At 42.0% G+C, this 22550-nt stretch overlaps 1 protein-coding gene across 2 annotated transcripts in view; it reads right to left on the bottom strand.

The window, feature by feature from the left end:
- Positions 1 to 22550, bottom strand: part of psd2 (pleckstrin and Sec7 domain containing 2) — a 36439-nt gene that overhangs the window by 13155 nt on the left and 734 nt on the right. For both annotated transcript variants that reach the window (XM_008282201.1, XM_008282202.1), the window contains exons 2-3: positions 15454 to 15998; positions 13099 to 13869 (exon numbers count right to left, since the gene is read on the bottom strand). In XM_008282201.1, coding sequence (XP_008280423.1) covers positions 13099 to 13869; positions 15454 to 15917 — 1235 coding nt within the window. In that variant the 5' untranslated portion in view covers positions 15918 to 15998. The remainder of the gene's footprint in view (positions 1 to 13098; positions 13870 to 15453; positions 15999 to 22550) is intronic.

Here is a 22550-nt window from a genome sequence, read left to right as displayed (position 1 = left end):
ACTTTGCAAACTGCTGCCCACCGGAGTCAATCAGTGGGGAGTTAATTCGCATTTTATTGGCGTTTACATAAACATTAAAGACTGTTTGTTTTTGATTGCAAGTTAACTAAATGTTTTGTTATTGCAATCTGACATTTTTGCTCAAAGCGCCACCTTCACGTCTTATTTTTCATTCTGACCTCACACACAACATTTGTGCAACGTCACACAACGTTTACTATCATCCACACTGAAAGGAACAAATACAAATCGCGCACTATTCCTGTGTTTACCAGCAAATTAATGACAAGTGCACCATTCACCTCCATCAGTCTCAATGACATTTCCTCATTTCCTTCCCGTGTGTGCGTCTGCGTGCCACCGCCAGCCGGCATTCTCACCAGATGATTCAGATGTTTTTTGCATAATCTGATCAGCCCAATTTCATTACCCTCACAAATTCAATACATTACGCGCTGCTGCCATAAGGGATTCGCGGGTTGCCATGGATACAGCGGAAGCCAAGTGTCCCATGGTGGAAGAAGAATGACAGCAGCCCATCTTAAAGTCGCCTGACGTGGACTCGTACAAAAAATGAAAAGCTACAGACAAAAAAAAACACTACCGTTTCTATGTCGAGATGTCGGTCCCCTGACTTCACGCGCCGCCTGGCTGACAGTGTGCAACGCCCATGCAGCTGACCTCCACAAAGGGCTCTGATTTCCCTGCTCTAGGCAAGGTTACACTTTCCTGCCTGCTGATTCATTAAGCTCATGAATCTTCATCTGGGCCTTGACCTGCTGGGGCAAACTCGCCCTGGGAACAACAAGCTTTTGCCCCGAACAACACATCTGCCAGAGTCACAGAACACGTAAACTCCTCAGGCGGCTCATACAAACTCCTCCACCTCATCATGCTGGAGTCTCACTAGCAAGAATGACGATGAGACTGCAGATACAGCCGGCAGAAAACAGTCATTTGCAGGGTGCCTGGGCTCAGCCTTGGGGACAGGGTGGGGAGTGTCCGGAAAGAGTAAAACTACTGTTCCTTCGAGTGGAGAAGGAGTCATCTGATTGAGTTGGGGGATCTGATTAAAACGCTTCCTGTACAGCTCCCTTGAGAGGTATTCTGGATCCAGGGCAGAGCCACAACCTCTTTAATACAACATATCAGCAGCAGTCACTTTAGACACGAATAAGTGGTTAAAAAAGATTGCAAAAAAAATTGTTTGAGACAACTCATACACACTCTTTAAGACCTAAAAACACACAGACATATATATGTCTGGGTGCACACAAAATAAAATGAGTCTGTGCCAAACCATCTAAACAATATCTCGCCTCGTGTTTGCAGCGAAATTGCTTTCGCTTGTCTGACCATTTTAATTCACTAGATTCTGAGAGACCTCATAAATCATTCAAAGCTCATATCAGTCATGGGGCTAAAATGATGCCGGCCTCGCCCCCGCCTCCCCTCCTCACAGTGCTGTCTGGCAATAACAGAGCCAACACACACACACGCACACACACAAACACAAAATAGTAGTGACACAGACACAGTATTAAGTGTCTTTTGTGCCAAGACACTTGGAGTTACTGAGGGCCAAGTGGCACACAGTGAAGCTATTAGTCTATCTAAAGGCACAATTCTGTATCCCCAGGCCACACTTATTCAGTCACTGTGACCGCCGCTCAGTCTGTGTGTGACTGTCTCAGAGTCAGGGAGCATGATGAGGCATGCCTGTGACTCAAAGCTAATCTTTTCTGGCCGTACACCGCCCGCACTTACAAGGTGTGCCTACATGCAAGGTGTGTGTGGGTGTGAGGGAGGAAGGGGATGGTCTGAACGGCATCTTCCATGAGCGTAATCACCAATTATGGGATTACCTGCGTTATGAAATTCTGTTAGTCCACAGACTTTTCTTTCATTTTCATGTATACCAGTCAAACTGAGGTATAGTATAGAAACACATACACAGATGAGCTGTTTGTGTGCGATTGCTCATGAGTGTCGGTCGGGTCATCTGCTGCGGCTTGTAGATACAATATCTGTAAAAAACACTGCTGCAGTTTAAACCGAGCGACTAAGACACCTCCCTGCATCATAACTGACTAATTTACATTCACCCGGCGACCGACGACAGCAACAACTTTTACTGCTCACAGTTGGTCAACAAACACTGAATCACACGCTGTACTAGCACATGTTGTTTTATATAATATGATTAACATTGGAGGGAGGGACGCTGAATAAACCACGGACAGAAACTTATTGATTTTGTGAGAAAAATAAACAGCTGAGAGAAAGAAATCTGGCATCCTTCAGGTGGTTCACAGCTAAAAATATTTAATTAACACATGCATCAGAGCTAAAATTCAATAACTGATTCACAGTTTAGTTGGTTGAGGTATTGTATGAGTCATTTATCACTGTTTCCAGCTTTTTCAATTTCATTTTTTCTGCTTTTATCCGTAGATATTAACTGTAAACTGTGTATCTTTGGGTTTGGGCCAAATGTCATTATAAAGAATTAAACAGAAATGGCTGATTTGGTGATGACTTGGTGTAACTTCATTACCACATACTATAATTGAGTCTATAGACTTAATATATAGAAATTAAATGATAATTTATGGTAAAAATCCAATCCAACACATTGACTAACAGACACTTCAAGTCACTATGGGGATGTGTCAGATTAAAACATAGCTTAAGGCACTTTTATCCTCGTTTAAGTCACTTGTATAGATACATAAAAGACTCTCTGTAGGAATATCATATTGGTATGGTGATGATTTTTCGTCAGGGTAAAGTTACACCACAGCTACCTCACTATTTCCATTTTGCCACGCAGCATAAAGTTAACGCTCCCACCCATTTTGCACGTCAAAGCTGGAAAAAGACCCGCTCTAAACAGATGTTGAACTTACAGGAGTTGCAGCAAAAAGTCGAAGTGAACATCGTATTCCTCTTTCCACATCTCGGATCTTGGAAATCAGCGGTTAAAGGCGCGCTGCGGTCCGACCGCCTCATCATCCAGTAGTCGGTAAAATCTGCATCGGCCCGGTTTGTTGCTTAACCTCCAGCCGAATCAAAGTTCTCCGGCGAGGGGGTCCAGTCATAGATAATTACAGCCCTGTTCGGAGTTGATCAATTATTCCAGCGCAGTGTCAACAGGCAGTGTTTGGAGGGTTTTTCCTTGAAGTTTCTTGGCTGGTCTGAACGCTGCGCACAGGAGAGGATGTAGGGGGCGGAGACTGGACAGACTTTTCCTGATGAATTACACTGTTCCTAGTGGTGGCTTCACAATGGCCCTGTGTGTCCCAGCCAGCGCCACTTCCTCTGCACTAAAGTCAGAGGGGCTGTGAGCCAGCACATCGCTTCAATATCGGCGGGACGTCCTGTATTTACACTCCTGAAGTTGCTTTCTAGTTATTGCATGTGGTTATTTCTGCACGTTCCTCTGTGAGCTGCCTCAACAACCATGCAACCTTAACCTTAAAACGACCCTCTTTTTTCCAAGACTGATTATCCATTTTTAATGTTAATTGAGGCATTTAGCTAAGAGGCCAGGTCATAAATAAAAAAAGATGCCCTCACAACACACACATGCACAGAATTTTCTAACACTGACACATCTGTGCATGCTGCCTTCACCATCTGAATCCCTCCTTCCTCTTTCTAATCTTGCGGAAAGAAGAAGAACAATAGAAAAAAGCAGAGGACAGACAGGCAGCTGCAAAATCTAGAAGATGAGGTGGCAGATCTGCATGAATACATCCACAGCCTGCAGCTTATTAGCTCCACACAGCAATGACTAAAGTTCAACAACAACACAGACATTCAGAGTGCTTTTCTGGAGCAAGGAGACTGCCAAACACCGGTCACAAGTCAGTTTTTTTATTTTTTTTGCAGCTTACTGCCGTGACTCAACCTTTGTCATTCACACACAATGGATTTTTCGCAGACAGCAGAATTTATAAACCTGCAGCAGCAGCAGCACAGACGTGGATGCTCTCGTGGCAGGCAGCACATGGGAAAAACTGATTCAGTTTTGGAGCAGCTGGCCAGAAAAAGGTTACACATGCTTCTCGATAACATGTGCAACCTATTAGAAGGAGCCCTTGTTTCGTGCTTTTCAATCGATCAGCCACGTCATAACGCCAACGGCTGATTCAAAATGGACTTGAGGTTTTGGACTTTGAGCGCAATCTAGCAATGCTGCAGACACCAATAAACTCAAATTAATATATAACAGCAACAGTCCGATTTCCATCCATGCACGCAAAATGGAAAAGTGTAGCGTCACTGACACTTCAATTATGCTTTTAAACATCTGTATTGGATAATTCCTGACAGAAACTCAGCACTGTTGACTGAAAATCTAATTAAAAGTATTTATTAGAGCCCTCTTAATTCCAGTTAAAATGATTTTTGAGATGCAGCTGTTACACAAGTCACACTTCCTTGAAACTCAATCAGTGGTATAACCGACTACAACACTCAAACCCACTAACATTTGTACTAAAATTGAAGCTATATTGATAAATCAGCTGAGCCAGTATATTTGCTGATATTATCTTTTTTCAGATATATTGATATTAGTCTATGTATTGGTTGAACTGATTACGTAGTCTTGCACAGCCAGACTATCCCGAATTTCCCCTACGGGAATCAATAAAGAATTATCTTATCTTATCTTTTTCTCCAGCGCTGACTGCTCGAGCTGCACCTCATTATCATTCTGTTAAAAAACAACCCTGACTTATTGGTATTTCTTTAAAGCAATCACAGTCGTCTTGGGTGATGCTTAGCCCAGGATGCAGCAATGCAACCCTGCAAAATAGCGACAGGGGAATAGTTTTGGTGCACCATTTGCACACAGAGAGGTTAGCACAGTCATTACAATTGATAATTCACCAAAAGAACCAAACTGACCTGCAGTATTGCTTGAATACTTCTTCGGCAAAACTTGCCATTTCCAGCATGTAAGTTGCTGCTTTTTGTTGTTGCTGTTTTCCAAAAGGAGATTTTTAAAAACAAACAACACACAGAGAGGGGCGAGTGTTACCAGACTTACATGCTGCTGTCTACACTTAGTGAGTCAGACCATTTGATAAGTAACAAAAACAGAAATACAAAAGAGTTAATTCAGAAAAAAACAGAGCGCAAGAATGTTTTGTAACTGAAAACTATTCCGCCCACCACGTAACTTGGTCACAATCCTTTAACAAAACAAATAATGAAAAAGATAATTAGCAGACTTTTACACTCTCTAACATCAATTTTGGTTTAGGCTTCAATATCATTGAAACTTTATCTACATCCATATCACCTCATTTAGGAGTAAATTAACTTAAATTGAAATTACAGTCTTTGTAACTCTTTTGTAATTTTTCTATAGTAGTTTTGCTTTTGCAATATGTACAGCTACTCGACTACTCATGTCCAAAAGGAGTAAAATTAATATAAATATGGTCCAAGTTGAACTGCAGAATTCATGACTGTAACTCAATTGTTGTCTTTTTTCCCTTGAAAAAAATCCTTTCCTATTCCTCAGTAGGTCGATACAATACAGGTGTTTGTAAATTGTGGGTCCAGAAGGCCCCAAAGGCTAAATTCAAATGTATTCAAGTGAAAATGATGATGCTGAAATGAGAACACTTATTTGCAATGTGGTGCATCGCTGTTAAAAACCAGGACAAACTAAATTCCTGTGATGTCAAAAAATTGCATTAGAAGAATACAGCATGGTTCAATTACACCAGCGTGCGCTGACATCAAAAAGAAAGACTTACATTACCACTAACAATAAAACTGGAGTAACCACTTTATTTCCAAAATTACATACTCATTTCAAGCACTTTTAATAGGCAACAACAGTAATCTTGTTAAATGTAATTGTTACAAACCTGGGTTTTATATTGTGGCTCAGATTTCTTTCTTGTATTCCCTCTCTTGCTCCCTCAAACACAAAAACAAGACCCAAAAAACACCTACTCAGCTGCAAACAATGGACAATGGTGACCTCTTTTGGCTGGGTGAGACTAATTATGTTCAGGTGTGGGATTGTGTTTGGCGCAACAGCTTCATCTGACAACAACCACAGAACAACTGCCAAAAAAACAGAGAAAAAAATGTTTTACAGAGCGTGGCTCGGCTTCCACTCGGCACACACAGGAAGTGCTGACAAGACCCCTCAGAAGAGAGAAGAAGAAGAAGAAGAACCTCATTCACCCGAAACAGTCAGCGCTACAGTGAGACTGTGGGCTGTGTCATAAAACATAGAGTCGAGCTATAAATAGAAGGGGATAAATCTGTCGGCGTTGAAATGATTCAGTTTCTGTGCGTGTGTCTGTGGTGAGAGGGTGAAAGAGAATTTTGCATGTGTTATTGCTTGTTTTGCGAAAACTGTGTTCGCGCCTATTTATGTCTATGTGTGACTGTGCGTGGATGAGTGTGTCCATATCGCTGCCTGAGTGAGAGCCAGGAAAGGATAATCTGTAGGATGTTTCAGCAGTGCTATAGAACCACGCTAAGGGTTTTATTTCCCAAAGTGACATCCTGGAATGTGTGTGAGAGAAACGGAGAGAGAGGGAAAGATTCAGGGTGTGAAAGATGGATACAAAGAGCTCCCACATCTGTGTCACTGAGCGAGCTTTAGGATGTGCGAGAATTAAACGCATTTTTTTTGTTTATGCATGCGCGCTGCCGGTCTTTTACGTTATGTGCGTTTCTGCTCTCGACAGTGTGTATGAAAGAGATTAGTCCACACGGCAGAGCTGCTTCTCTGATATGGAAACAACTGCGCCTGGCTTTTATCTGCTCTGCTTGGGCTTAGATCTGGTAGACTCATGAGCTGGTGGGAGGAACACACACTCACAGCATGTTTCCCACACAGATACACATAGAAACACATGCATGCATTCAAATGTTGGGCTTGCGATACTGCAAATATGTGTATATGCACAGGCGGTCGTAATCACTTCGTTCTATAGCATGACTTTTGCATATTGGTTCATGCTTTAATGTGATGCTTCAAAGAGGAATATGTATGTCATGTTTGTCTCCTTGAGTGTTCCTCTGTGTGTGCTTGTTTGAGTGCAGAGATGCTACACTGCAGTTTGCATTATCAGATAAGCAGCATTCAACTAGTTGGCTCCGCTGTGCAGATAGAGCCTGCTCCGTAGTAAGCTGCTAGACGGACAGACTGACAGGCAGTCAGTGTGTTTTCATGGCGGTTTTCGTATCCTCGATGGATTAAGGTTAAGCTTCCACCTCAGTAGCAGTCCCTGTAAAGCCCAGAGGTACACAACTACTGTAAAAGTAGGGATTGCTGACTAACTAACCAGATGAAGATGTGACTGACTGTCTGTTTGAAAACCTGACTGACAGCCTGACAAACTATACAATGTATTGACTGAAATGCCTGAAAACTAACAGGCACGTTTGCTGAGTAAGAGACTAGGACTGTCACTTCGTATTTGCATGTGCTGGATGGCATGTTTACAATGTCTGAAATACACGTCAATTTTTTTCCACATCCCTGTGGCCAACTGCCGACTTTACTGTCTTCATCCACTGATGTCAGAATAATCAGTAACAGCAGCAAGAGGATCTACAGGGAGAGTTTGGCTGAGGTGAGATTAGGTTTCTTGTCTCCGCCCGGGGCGTCATCAAAGCTCTGTCTGTTATGAAAGTTGAAGCCTGAATTTTGTGTGTATGCAGCAGGGCTGCGAGGTTGGGAAGCCGTCTGAATCACTTAGGATTAGGTGAAAATCAATAAATCTATGTTGTTTCTTTTCACTGATGCTTTACATAATGACAAAGGTTTATCCTGTTAAAGAATCTGTAAAAATAAGAAACTGGAGAATGACTACTTCAGCTGCATTCACACAGACCATGTCAGACATGTGTAGTGCTGATTTATGACTCACTAACAGAGTTTCTGAGGCATTTTGAGACACATATGCTGATCCAACTGCTTTGTGCTGCATGCCAATGATTTTCTGCAAAGACACTATTCTGTCTCTTGCACTGTTTTGTTGTTTGGATTCAACACTAATAACAACCTTTATTGAAAAAAAATGTGCTTTTTAGCCATATTCACACATATGTGTCTTGTAAGTACACCACCTTTTGTTCATTATTTATCTATATATTCACTAAAATAATGTTTTTAGCACAGATTTTAGTCATGCTAGCTGTGTGGCTCCAGGGAAAGTCAGTTGTTTTGGTCTGTTACTTATCTCAACAATTGCTGCATTCGTGTTGTACAGAAGATGTATCTTTGGTGATTCACATACCTCTATTGCCATTACGATGCTCATATTTGTGGTTTTGAGTGAAGTGTCTGGAGCACTACTGTGTGGATTATCATGAAATCTGGTAAACATACGAATGTCTTCCATCAGGATGATTAATAGTTCTTTACCTTTTCATTTTCTTCCATCATCAAGTCAAACTTTACGTCTGAGTTTGACAGAAACTTCAGAGGAACTGATTAACTTATGATGTGCTGGTGTAAATTTTAGAATGCTAACATGCTAATCTCAGGGAATCGCAAACAATTTTGCTCTCCCTGATAAACGCTGTCACCGTGAGCACATTAACATGTCAACATTACACCTAAAGCAGTGCTGTGTCTCAGTACTGTCTCACAGAGCTGCTAGCACAGCTGCAGACTCTGTTTTCCAATTTATAGTTGAGTTATGCCATCCAAAGTCAACAAGTGACACAAGTGGGAAAATGAGGCATAACACCAGCACCTAAATGGAGACATTATTTAAAAGAAAATAAAAGCTAAAAATTCATTCTATTGGACAGGTGAACAAATGGACTGACGGACTGATAACGAAATGTCTGCCAAGCTGAGCGACAGACTGATTGACTTGCCATTTTTTTTATCCGTTGCTCTGCAGCGGCTCTGTCCTGCAGTGAAAAAGACTAGTTGTCCGTGACGCCTGAGGTGCCAAAATGTGTAACTGTGCCAATTCTGTGGCTACCCACTGGCAGGAATGAAGGTAGGGAGAGGAGAAGTGAAAGATAAGAAGCAGCAGCAGGATTGCACTGCAGGAGAAACGGAAGAGGAGAAGATGCAAAGAAGAAAGGAGGACGGTGTGTATGTGTGGAGGATGCGGGATGAGATAAAGTGAGATAAGATGGATGAAGAGGAGAAATGAATAGAGCGTCAGGAGGTGAGATGGAGCGAACAAAGAGACTGAGTGGCAGAATGAAGGAGAGACGAGAAGAAATGAAACACAAGCAAAGACATGTTCACATTACACATGGATGAGATAATGTGCACCATAAGTAAGCATTTAGATGAAAAACGGCGCACTAAGCGGCCTTTACAGCTTGTATAACTAAATGTTTTGCTTTGACACACACTCACTTTACAGGCACTGTGAATTACAAAAAGCTTTTAATGTTAATTTTAGGTATTATTTTACCCTGTCTGTCTAATTAGCCATCCTTCAAAAAAGAAAAACACTTCCAACAGCGCTGTAGTGTTTTATTTTAATTATTGGCATTTATATTCATCCTTCTTCAAGCTGGTTTAATTCAATTGGGCCAAAAAAGCAGCCATTTTAAATTATGCACGCTCCCGCTAGAGAATATTACAAGACAAACTTGACTTGGATTAGAATTGTTGATGCTTGTAACTTCTTCCTTTTTAATATCCTTAAAAAACTGAAGCTGAATGGGTATCAAGGACCTAATAAAGTGTCCTTAAAACTTAAACTTTCCCTTTAAGACAGACTAGCAGATGTATCCACTCTACATTTAAGTGCTCGAATGTCTGGCAAGCTGGCTAACACAGAGCAATAATCACTCACTTACACACATACACACTCGCTGTAAGACCCCGCTGGGCAGAGGAAAGCTGAAGACGATGATGTCATGACATAAACAATAGCTCATTCAGCTTGGCGCTGGTGGTCAGGAAGCAAGGCCGTGCTTAAAGGACAACATCTGTAGAGCGGGGTGAGAGAGAGGGGGAGAGAGAGAGAGTGGAGAGCAGAGCCGACATCCAAAATCCCCCATTCATCTTAGAACGCATACTGAGCTGTGAAGCACCAGGAGAGTCTGACAGCAAATCCCAGCAGTTAGCTGGGCAGATCATGTCAGAGGTGTGCGCATCTTGTTGCCATCCCAGTAAGTTTGTAACTGCAGAAACTAGGGATTGACTGATATGGGTTTTTTCAGGGCCGATATTGATTGGTAATTGGTAATCAAGAAAGACAGGTTGATTATATTTAGAATCGTTCTACATTAAAACCTGTCATTCATAACTAGGCTTCTTCATTTATAATGACTACCATAGCTGAATGTGTATGCTAACAATAGCAGTGGTAACGTCCGACAGGATGATCAGACATTCCTTTGTGAGATCGACTGATTGAGATTGAGCTGTTTGTCTCGGCACATACGTCTGCTGTTCTTGTCTGTTTTTCTGATCTTTTGTTGTTTTATCACTTTTATTGTCCACTAAGGCTCATATCTTAAAGCAATACTAGTTATTGTTTTTCCAGACACTGTCTCCTAATTTAGCCGCTAGCTGTTAGCCTTCGACAATGTGAAAGTAGCAAATTTCCTGTTTTGTGGTGATGGCTTGTGTTTCTCGTTCAGTATTTCAGGGTTTTGTCTCCGCTGGACAGACAATGCTGAGACGTCAGAGAGACTACAAACAGAAGCGGCTACATCGGAGTAGCAGTAGTCGTGCACTTAATTATATCAATAATCGGTTATTTGAAAAAAGACACCAATGCCAAATGTCGTCCCCAGTAATCGTCCAAATCTAAGTAGAAACCTTGCTAGGGACAGGGGGGAAGCGCTGGAGAACAAGGGATTGTGTACATGCCAGCCAGCCAGCCAGTCAGCCAGACATATAGCCATAGTTCAAGTTACATGGTTTTCCCCATATGGTTCCAGTTACAGCCTCCCCCTTCATGGGCTCTGCACTGTCTTCCTCAACCCTCTTTAGTGCTATTAAGGTAATTAAACGTAAGAAAGTAGTGTCAGCTGTTGCTGTATTCCCACAGTCCCTTGGGGTTTATGCAAATGATGGCCAGACTGGGTGAGTTAGTGATCAGAGTAAGTGTGAAATCTCAGTATTGCCTTATATATCTCCTAGCCATCTGGGACAAAGGAAGGATACACTTGCTGTTCAGTTCGCACAAGTGATTCAATATACTGACAGGCATCCGAGTATCCTATTTCCATCCCGCTGTGTGAATTTCTCTCATGCAAAACTGCCACAACAGTCCTTCCAATTCTGCTTCCATTCAGAGATGTTCTGTCATGCATACACCTTTTGTAATTTGGCAGCACTGTGGTTATCTCTCCCTACTGTGCAAGTATGCTTTCAGAAAAATGGTTGAACTGAACAAATACCTGAGTCACAGTGAGCAGGTCTGTTGCATGAACTTGCTGTCAGGATTTACCCGGCTTTCACTCACTGCCAGCTCCTCTCATTTCAAATGCAACAATCCTGCTTCAGCAGTTTCACTCCATAAAAATGTAAGAGCTCTCCTGTTGCAACTCTGAATTTTTCAGTCTGACCGTTTTGTTTGCTTGATGCTGTTTAAGTCTGCTGTGTAGATGTAGCATTCTCACTGAAGCGCACACAACTGCACAACCAAGTACAGTTCTCTGCTTTCCCAAACATACAAAAGGGTTTAAGCTGAGTAACATGAATCTCCTTTTTTTTTTCCCTCTGCATCTTGTTTTTCATTGCTTGGCTGGTTGCCGTTTGGCAAACTGTAAAGGACTTGTGTGAGTTCTTCATGTATGTACAAACTACTATCCTTTAAAAAGCCAGAGCACGTCATTCACCTCCAACTAACCCTGCTACCCCCTCTCTAAAAGAGCCCACAGCTGGGTCTCCCTTGCTCATGCCACCTGCTGGTTGAGCCAAGGTCACAGCAAGTTAATTACACTTCAGTATGACATCTGCACAACGCTCCAACAACCCGACACGCACTGGAATCTGTCATCAGTAATCTAAACTTTTATCCAAATGCTTTCAGCGTTCATGATGTAAAATAAGCCATTTGTTAAAGCAACTCGAAAACTTTATATCTACGGCTTCATGTTTCATCTACATTGCTATAGATTAAAAGAAAGACTCTAACAGGGAAGTGTCAGTCGCACGGCAGTTATTATAAAGTAGATTGTATTCTTGGAATAATATAGACAAATAAATAAATATAACAACAGTCATGCGTCTAATATCACAATATATGTACGAAACAGCAAATGTCAGATTGTCTAGTTCAATTTGAGCAAGAAACCCACATTGCAGTGCTCATTTTAGGAAGAAAACTTCCGCAGTTTTTTTAAAAAGTTTCAAGAAACAATAACAGTGATGGGAAATGTGACCACCATATCACTTTTGTTTATATTGAAAGAGCAGTAAATGATACTTAGAATTTTAAATCTCTGCTGTGTGTGAATATTTCTGACTGTGACAACAGCTCGTTGTAATATTAGAAATGATACTGTGCCAGAAAGAAATGTGCCCACAACATATCTGACCTCGATACAAATAAAGGGCTGAAATGGTCATGCGTATATTGCACCAGCTTTCCACAAGGATTTCATTTATGTTTGGACAAGACTTTAGAATAAGGCTAAGGCAAGGTGCTTCCTGGATAGAGGAATTTTTTGGCACCTTAACAAAGAAGTGTTGGACAGCACCAAAGTATGATCAACAGAATTAAAATAATAAGAACTGAGGGAAAAAATGAGCTTTTTCTAATGTCTGCATAGACTGTTGGTCATCCACGTTAATGGTGATCCTCGTCTTCAAAAACCTGAAGGCAAGTCCAGTTGATTTCTCGTGAAGCTCCGAGGATTTCACTCATTGCAGTTTAATTCACTCAAGAACAACAGACGTTTTTGTTTATGGAACAGCCAGAAATAACAGGAACATACAAGGATTTCTGTCAAAAAAGGAAACACAGCCTCACTGTACAGGGCATGAACTTATCTTCTCATGCAGTCACCCCATGGAAGGTACATTCTGATCCAGGAAAAACCTGGTTAAGGATGCTGAAAATGTACACATATTAAAACACAAGGACTTAAATAAACTAAAGCTGGCCTCTTCCTTACCTGACAGAGTTGGTCATGGCTCCACAACCTTCCATGGCTCCCTGGGAGTCTGTATGGTATCCATTGGGGATGGCCCAGCGTCCAGGCTGGCTCAGGACAAACTCTGACCTGCTCCCTGGTATGGTGGTCCTCAGCGGGCTTCCTCCTATTCCAGCTCCAGCTCCGCGGACAGCGCTCTCCCCAGTTGTGAGATCAGCACCTGGGGCATCTGGTCCAGCCTCAGCCCCTTCCTGCTCCTGAACCGTTGCCAGCTCCAGCTCCAGTGGTTCAGGCCCCTGTAACAGCGCCCTCTGTTGGATGAGCGGCGTCAGTGGCGCCTCGAAGCTGACACAGCTGTCCGTCTCGTCTGTGAGTGACAGCACGTCCAGAGAGTCCAGGCTGCTGTAGCAGGTTCCTCCCCTCAGCAGGGCAGACTCTACAATGCGCTCAAATGTGGAGCTGAAGCCATCTTTGTTGTCCACCCTACTTTTCTCCCTCTCTTCCTCCAACTGTCTCTCCTCTTCCTCCTCCTCTTCTTCCTCCTCCTGGACTTCAACCTGTTCAACAATCTGCTCGAACGCTGAGCTGAAACTGTCCTGGTTTTCTCTTCCATCTTCCTCTTGCTGCACCTCTTCCTCCTCTTCCTCCACTTCTGTGTCAGCTTGTTCTACAGTCGTCTCAAAGTTGGAACTGAAAGTGTCCAAGTGTGTTTGTGTTCCGCCTTCCTCTCCTCCCTCATCTTCCTCACCTGCTTCATCCTCGTCGTAATTCCCACCTATACCGTTTGCCAGGCTGTAAAGGAAAAAAGTGAAATTATCTTTAGCATATGAATCAACCATACGAGAGTGTCTTTGTTGAGTTAAACACACATGCAAAACAGATCATTCATATTCACTGGTGAAATAATTCCTTATTCAGGAGAAGTCTGCACAGTGGGCAAATATTTGAGCTTGAATAGCCACACTGACAATTGAAGCAAGATGAAAGATAAAAAAAAAAAAAGCCCTGTGCTTTTTTCTTCTGTGTGAACAGCTGGCAACTCATCTCCATTCGTCTGTCAAAGCATCACTATTTCATCCTTTTATTTATAACAGTAGAATTCTACTGTTGTGCCGTTTGCCGCTAATTCACAGAAATAATGCATTTAAGTAGTATGACGTAAAATGGCAGCAACACTTTCTGTTCATGTTACCATATTTTAGTCGTTCTTATATTTCTGTGCATTTCTCCCTTCTCACCACCAATCAGTAGCCACATTTATTCTATCATCTGTCTTTCTGAGACGGCTACAAAACTTGTTACTGGTTCCTTCATCTCTATAAAACTAAGCATTTTCACTGTTTTCTTTTCAGCTCATTTAGCTGAGGCTTGTTGCCTATTTATTTTGTAAAAAGTGAGTGAAACACATTAAGCTAATTATGCACCAGAAAACTACACTGAGAAAACTATTTGCCATTAAAAACATTTGGGATAGAGAAGAAGGACTTTATCATGATAATAATGGGAAGCACAAACTTGTTCTGCCCAACCCCTACAGGCAGTCTTGGGCTATTATAATAAAGAACCTGCGTATGAATGTGTGTTTATTAATCCTCAGAACCAGAAAACCTGCTGGTGGACTTGAGAGGCATTTTATTATTTTTTTAATTGCCAAAATTCCACCATTTACCAGAGCCAGAAACTGTAAAAGCAGGAAATACTGTCCAATCCAACCAAATCTGAGCTAAAAATTGTAATATTTTATCATAATGACCTTATTCCAAATGTCTCATTTAAAAATTTGCCAAAAACGAACCGTTTGCAGTTGCCAGTTTCTGGGAAAAATAAAAAAAAATTCTGAGCTCCATGGCACAACCGAGATGCGATTATTGACTCAGCTGTGACCAAAAGTCATGTCTCAAAAATTCAGGAGTTCTTCACTGAACTGCAGTCTGTGTTTACACAGCAAATAGAAGGCAAGAATGGAAACAAATTAAAGAATATACAAGTCACTATTTTTTTAGTATTGGTAACATCTGTTAGGACTTGGAAAAATGTCGTGATTCAACTTGTGATTTTCATGGCTGTGCTGTTTCTATGGAAGTGCAGGACTTTATATTTCATTGGAAAATAATGAGCCAACAGTGAGTAAAAATGTGACAGAAGCAAAAAATATGCCCACAAACTGCTTAAGGTTCAGAGGGTTAAGATGAAAGCCACAAAAACTGCTGATTGCATGTGGATTCTCACACTACACAAACCAGGGGAAAGGGTGCACCATTTTCTGGGCAGTTTAGATTTTATATCCTCCTTTGACACCTAAAGATCAAAAGGTTTAGTCACACTTTAACATCAATATACTGTATATGTTGTACCACGGTAAATATGTGAACTCACTGCCCAGCTGGTGGTTGGTCTATTGCCTCCTCCTCTGTAGATGGTTGCATCTCTTCATTTTCCTTCCCCTCCTCTTCCTCTTTCATCTCCTCTGCTTCACATGTTGCCTCCTCCCCCGCTGTGCTCACCTCCACATTCATGCATCCTTTCCCTCTCGTCCCTTCCCTCTCTCCCTCCGCCTCCCCTTCTGCCTGCTGGTCTCCAATGCCATCTTCCTTCTCCTGCTTCACCTCACCCTCTCCTCCTTCATCCTCCACTTCTGGCCGCCCTTCTCCTTCTCTGTGCGTCTCCCCTTGTCCCCCGTCTTCTCCGTCCTTGTCGATCTCGTCTTCTTGTTTCTCTATGTCCTGCTTCGCCCCAGCTTCCAGCTTGTCCTCATCTGCCTTGCTGTGTGTCTCTGTGTTGGTCTCCACTGGGTTTTCTGGTGGGGTGGGAGAGGGCAGATCCTGCCCCTCCTGGGTCATGGTGCCCTTCTCTGAGGGGGGCGACTGTCCACTCTGGCCGGATATGAGGACCAGAGATTCAAATTAGCAATTAGGGAGAACCTTTTGCAGAGAAAAATAAGCAGAAAGACACACAGAGGAGAGGAAGATCAGTACAAAATGAAGACAAAGTAATGAGCAAATATGAGGAGGTGCAGAAGGCAGAGTTATAAAATGACTGTAATAACTACACAGTACAGTCACTTGATTATTTCTAGTCTTAATGGCAAGTCACAGAGGTCACCCTCAACAAAGGAGCAGCTGTGCATATGTGTGTTGCAGTGTTTTTCTAAGTGTGCATGTGTGTGTGTGTGTGTGTGTGTGTGTGTTGGAGAGAGAGATGTATATGCCTGGAACACTTTGTCCTCTGCACCAGATGATCCCAAAACAGTTCTGAAAGGAGGGCAGGAAAAAGGTAGAGAAAGGAGACAGCAGAGGAGCTCAGGCAGGCAGGCAATGAGGCAGATTTGTTTAATAAACCCAGCAGATTCCTGTCAGAATGATCCTACAAGCTCATAGCTACCTCTTGATCTATGTGGAGATTTTACAGGCAAAGAACTCTCTGTTTCCATTCCTGCTTCCTCTGTGCTTTGTGTAAATTCATGATAGTAACCTGAGATTTGAACATGTGTCTTAATGGTCTACGGTTACTCTAATTTGCAGTGCTGTTAGAGCAGGCGAGACCTCTGTACAGTAGGTCTTCCTCTATTCTTACTAAGGCTCAAGGGCAAATGCTAATGAGCAGCTCTTAATTACAGCTCTGCAGAGATAGTTAGGGGTAAATTAATGCTGGCTTTGATATATCTTGCTTTTTCTGAATTTTTTTCTTTAAAGAATAATAATGAATTTGATCTTTTTGATGAAGTGATGAATTGGATGACGAATTTAACATGTGTGAAATGATTATCTGTAACAACAGACCTAAAAAATGTGCTAACAATTCCAAAAAAAATTATTAATCGCAAAGCAAAACTGCAAAGATTCTTTTGGTTCCAGCTTCTCAGATAAGAAGAGAAAATCATTGTTTGGGCTTCTGGCTGTTGGTTGCAAGAAAAAAATCAAACATATTGAAGGTTTTTAACTGAATTTTAACTCTCAACGCTGAACAAGAGGTCTTTAAAATGTTGAGAAAAATGGAAACATGAGCTTGTGCAACTGAAAACTGGGAAAACTTTATGAGCTGAGGTAGCTCCAAAACAGCTATTGATGGTCCTTTTGCCAAATGCTGTTTCCAAGGTCAATCATGAACTTTTCACTTGGATCATTTGGAATATTTTTGTTTAATTTTACATATACTTGCTGTATTGTGCTATAATTATCATACAGAGTGCAGCCAGGAAGCAGCCCTGTCTGCCTGATCCAACCCGACACTGACACACTAGATCTCTGCTCTGCTGAATCATCCGCAGCGAGGGACTTGTAGCATAACTGCAGTAAAATATTTACTGGATTCGTAGCTTTTCCGATGGCATGCAGATGCAGGTAAGAACCTAGTTAGGCTGAAATGAGCCTCCGTAATCCTGCCAAAAATACTTTGTGGTTTCTCAGGGGGAAATTTCGAGCATTTCTGTCAAACTGTGCAGAAAAAAAATAGGACCATAGCAGAGAGGAAAGATTTGTGACAGGCTAGGATGCGAGCCAAGTTTGTATCTATGATGTTGCACGTGTTTTGGCTCAGCCCCTGAGCATGAGGACACCAGAGGCCCACTAAATGTTTCATCAGAGCTGCAAAAGGATGATGCAAATTATGCAGAGCCCCAAAAAAAAAACCTACAAATTGCTCCCTCATTTCAAGTTCCTAATTAAAGCAGAACTTTCAGGCTTCATGTTGTCACACAAATGCAATAGTACTTCGGAGGTCTCAATCCTGATCGCTGTGGGAACGCTATTGTTAAAGCGCTCCAAGGCAAGAAGAGGAGAGCAAACACCTTGGCTTTACACTGTCATCCTTCTCGTTGCATTTCAGTCTAAATGGGAAAAACTGTGTTGTGTCACAGTAAGAAATACACAAGAAGAAATGTTTGAATATACAACAAAACATCACAACCAGCGACTGAGCGTGTGCGCTACTGTAGCCTCCTCTAATCCTTCTCTCTCTGTCTGCTGTTGCAGTGATCTCAGAGGAGAAACTGACTGATGTCTCAACAAATACTTTCTGAATACACGATCAGTGATTGGCCAACTTGTTTTTTTCCCTTTTGTCGTTTTTTTACTAGAAGGATTACGGGCATTACTTATTCGTCACCAGGCTGTTTCAATGTATTCCATCTGCACAAGCATCAGTCATGTGGCACTTCATAGTGACACATGAAGAACGGTACAATGTCAGAAAACAATAATAAATCTGAAAAATGTCCAGTCCTAAATCAGTCATGGATGACTATCTGCTTACTGTTTTCAACAACACAGGTACTGACTACGTAAAACACAAACTATGCAAAGGCAAACACGCACAATTTGCGTCCATTTATGGTGTTCCACAAAGAAGAATTTGCACATATTAACATGCAGACATGCACAAATAACGGTGACACATCTCCATAAATGGAAACGGTTATGAAACCAGACAGGATAAGTGGGAATTCTCTGTGCGTCTCCAGTGTCTTGGTTTTCTCCCACTCTGTCCTCTTCATCTGCTCTACATTATGTTTTCTGCTATCTCACAGTCTAACTCCACTCTCCCTCTCTCTTCTTTTTCTGTCTCGGCCTCTCATTTTGTAGTAATTGAGGTAAATGGGTCTCATCCAGTGGAAAAAAACTGTGGAAGTGAGCAGCACTACGAATCCGGCTGCTGAGGAGAGACAGCAGATGTGCTCAGACACCCCACATGGACGGATGCAGAAAACACAGCCAATGATAGAGAAAGGGAGAGTGTGTGTATTGGGGGGGGGAAGCTATGAGACCAAGTGTGTGTCTCTCAGTCTTTGTGTCTCTGTTCATACAATGGCTATCAGGAAGGACTGACTGCATTCCACTTTTGTCAGCAGAACACTGGGGCTCTTAAGCCTTATCAATTTCCTTTAATTGTGATCGGACCATCTGCCAATCATGTGAACAACACGTAAACACATCTGAAATCAGTCCCTCCCCCAGACATCCAGCCCACCAATCCAGTGAGAATGATGTCGGATAAAAAGGCCAAGTTGCCATTAAACAGCTCTTTCATATATCCCTCTGTCTGTCTGCACTGCAAAGAATGCACATATACACTTCGGCTTAATTTATTGATCCTCGAGAGCCGCAGTCCACTGAGAGTCTCCAGCGATAAGCATGAGTGGTCTCTGTAGGCAGCGGAGACGCAACACTCTTGAGGTAGTAAGACTGATACTTGAAAATCAAAGGACAAAGAAAACACCGAAGTGAGAAGATCTTACTGGAGCATGAAGCTGAGTTCATGACACTGCATCTTCAAGTTCAATACTTATTTAATTCAGCTTGAAAATGTGCATGCACTTTTGATGAAAAATGGACAACGTTGCGTTTAAAGATATGGCCTCCATACTCAATGAAAAAAAACCTGGGGGCGGGGGGAGAAGCTGCAAAGCTGGCATCATTTTTTGAATCTAAATCCATCCATTAGCTATACACGCTTAATCCGGGAAAGGGTCACGGGGACCTGGAGCCTTTCCCAGCTGACATTGGGACAGGTTGCCAGTTCATAGCAGGGCTAACACAATGAGACAGACAAGCATGCATGGCCAATTTAAAACCACCAATTAACCTACCGTGCATGTCTCTGGACTGTGAGAAAGCCGGCCACAGGGAGAACATGTAAACTCTGCTCTTACTGTGGGGCAACAGTGTCAACCACTGCATACCATGACACCACCAACCACACCAGCTTTTATATCAAAATTAAATAATAAACATTATGCTATATCACAGCAGCTAATTTAAAAGGAGGCCAGTTTAGCATAACGCATAAACGTCACCAAACTACAGGAAAATTCCCTGTTTGTCCCATTCGGTCAGCATGATGCAGCATTAGATTTTACCTTACCTGCTTAAAGCCCGTGTCTTTCAAAACCCATAGCTTCCACTTTTCTAATGCAGGCTGGTTGAAATTTTACAACATCTATAGCTTTCTAAGTCAATATGTACAACGACTTTCTCATACAGAGCTCGTCCAGAATCACAGGAGACATTATGAAACTAAAATCAGTGGCAAAGTAGCACTACTCACGACTTTAAGACTGACCTTTCAGAGTAAAATCACTGGACCTCTTGTTTATACAGTTAATACATATAAAAATAAAACAACTGGATGCTTTTGTGCCTTTAAGGAGGGCCCTACTCAAGTGGACTGGCAGTGACTGAATGTAACACGATGCAGTGCAGAGGATTACCCAGGATTCTCTGAGAGTTTAACAAATGAAAGAGCTGCACAATAGGGAAGAAAATCAGGCTGCAGGTTTTCTGACACGACTACCATGGTATGAAGTGATTAAAATTACAGCCTCAACATTATATCATAGACATTCATGTTGTGCTGCTGTGTTCTATATAGACCAAATCTCCTTAATCCTATCTATCTATCTATCTATCTATCTATCTATCTATCTATCTATCTATCTATCTATCTATCTAAATTGTTCTGAAAGCACCACTCTGCCTGCAGATGCTGCTGTTGGGCATCACTGCGCCTCCTTTTACTGTGTTTAAGTGGTGGAACAAGCTGCCAATTGACCACTTTTAACTTGTCTGACCTCATTACATTTGTAGTGCTGCCCGCGTTCATTTCAAACAAAAACATTTGTGTGCAGCTCTTTTGTTTGTGCTCTGTGCCACCACGAGGGTTTCTTGCTAAAAGGCAGCACCACAACATTGACGAGTGGTGTGAAGGACACAGTGCTTCACTGTAGTAGTCATTGACATCAGGTTGATTACCTCACTTCCGAAAATGTCAATTACACTACAAAGTGCACAGACAGTCCATATAGACATACATAGCCAGCATTGTGCTTTGCTTTGTGTTTGCTTTGTGTTAGAAAATCTACAGGAGGGAAAAACTAAAGAAATTAGAAAGTGAAGGAGCAGAAACACAGCACAGGGGTCAAACCTAAGCAAGGGTATCACAACAGACACCGTAGACCCTGACACCACCGGGACAACCCTCTAAATACTTTTCATAAAGAGCTAATTAGTAATCAAAATTAATTTATGAATCTGCGAGCTGAACACTGATGGATGATATCTCATCTGCATACTGAGGACACAGAAGAAAAACCTCCCCTCCTCCTCCACATCATCCTCCTCCTCCTCCTCCTCCTACTCTCTATTTCAGTCTATCAGCGAGACTTGCCAACAAAAAAAAAAAAGAAAAGAAAAAAACACTGCAGTCTCATACTATAAATGACCTACTGACCCTGTTCATAACATGCAGGCTGGATGCAGCACTATATATGCAACCACACAGTGCAGACACGGAGTCACCTTTATCAAAAATAAATGCTGTTGTGTCACAAACACAGCTGCAGAGAGGAAGAAAATCATTTCATCATTTCCTGGTCATAAGCCTGGAACAGGAAAGCAGGAAAACGTGGAGCTGGAGACAATCCAGAGTGTTTTCCTATCGCCTCCATGACCGCCACAGAGCCTCCAACTAGCCACGGCGGACTACTGGAGCGTAACAGTCAGCCAGCTCCCCCAAATCACCCCAATATGTCACTTCTGTGCCGTCAAGGTCAACTGTCCTCTCACATTTTGTCAGTCTAAATGCTTACATCTAACTCTGCGCTCACAGTAATATGGTGATTTATATTCTTTTGGCCACACACATTCAAACACAATATTATCTTGCAGGCCTGGGAATGATTTGCAAAATGGTAAAGCCTCTTAAGTTTGGAATTTCAGAGTCAATTTAAGGTAAGCATTAATGTAGTTTTCATTTTTGCAATCTAAATAATGTTTTCACGCCATAGAATGTGTAAGTGTTGGGCTTTAAATCCTTGCATCCCCACATGGTTTTGCCTCTGTTGTGCCACATCAGTGCAAATAAAGTCATCAGCGGGATTACACAGCAAGAAAGGGTCCGAAGAAGCAAAAAAGGAGAATAGTTTGGTCTGCTGTCGCTTCTGGTTGCGTCTGGATGTCTGACACCTCCAGCTGAAAATGAATACACCGGAGAGAGATCATCACGTTTTCTTTTTTTTTTTTGCCTTCACTTGGGGGGGAATGAATTACAATGGATCGAGACCAGACGTGCAAATGTCTATAATTAAGATAATAGTGACTTTCGGGATGAAACTAAGCGGCTATCAGACACCTGTTTAAGAAAAGCCTCCCACAATCTGGAGTCTAACACTGCCAAAAAATAAAAAATACAATAATAAAAAAAAATCACAGTCTATACATAGATTTCTGTAGGCAGTTTGTTTGTCTGGGATAGTTAGCAAAGAATTTATAGCAAAGTGTGTAATGGTATTTTAATCTCTTGTGTAAGATTATCCCTGCGGTGGCTTACAGCATGCAGCAGACCTTATATATGTGTATATAGGCTGCTGTTAAAATGCAATAAGCTCAGTTTTTACAATGGAGTCCCCCAATAGAAAGACATAAACAAACAGCAGACAGACGAGGCTTATTGTCTCTCTCCCTCGCCTGTCTCTCTCTCTC

The sequence above is a fragment of the Stegastes partitus genome, unplaced genomic scaffold (genome assembly GCF_000690725.1).
Source record: "Stegastes partitus isolate 25-593 unplaced genomic scaffold, Stegastes_partitus-1.0.2 Scaffold263, whole genome shotgun sequence".
In the NCBI taxonomy this organism is placed as follows: Eukaryota; Metazoa; Chordata; class Actinopteri; family Pomacentridae; genus Stegastes; species Stegastes partitus.
The sequence above is the reverse complement of the archived record's forward strand: the minus strand, read 5'-3'. Positions and strand labels throughout refer to the sequence as shown.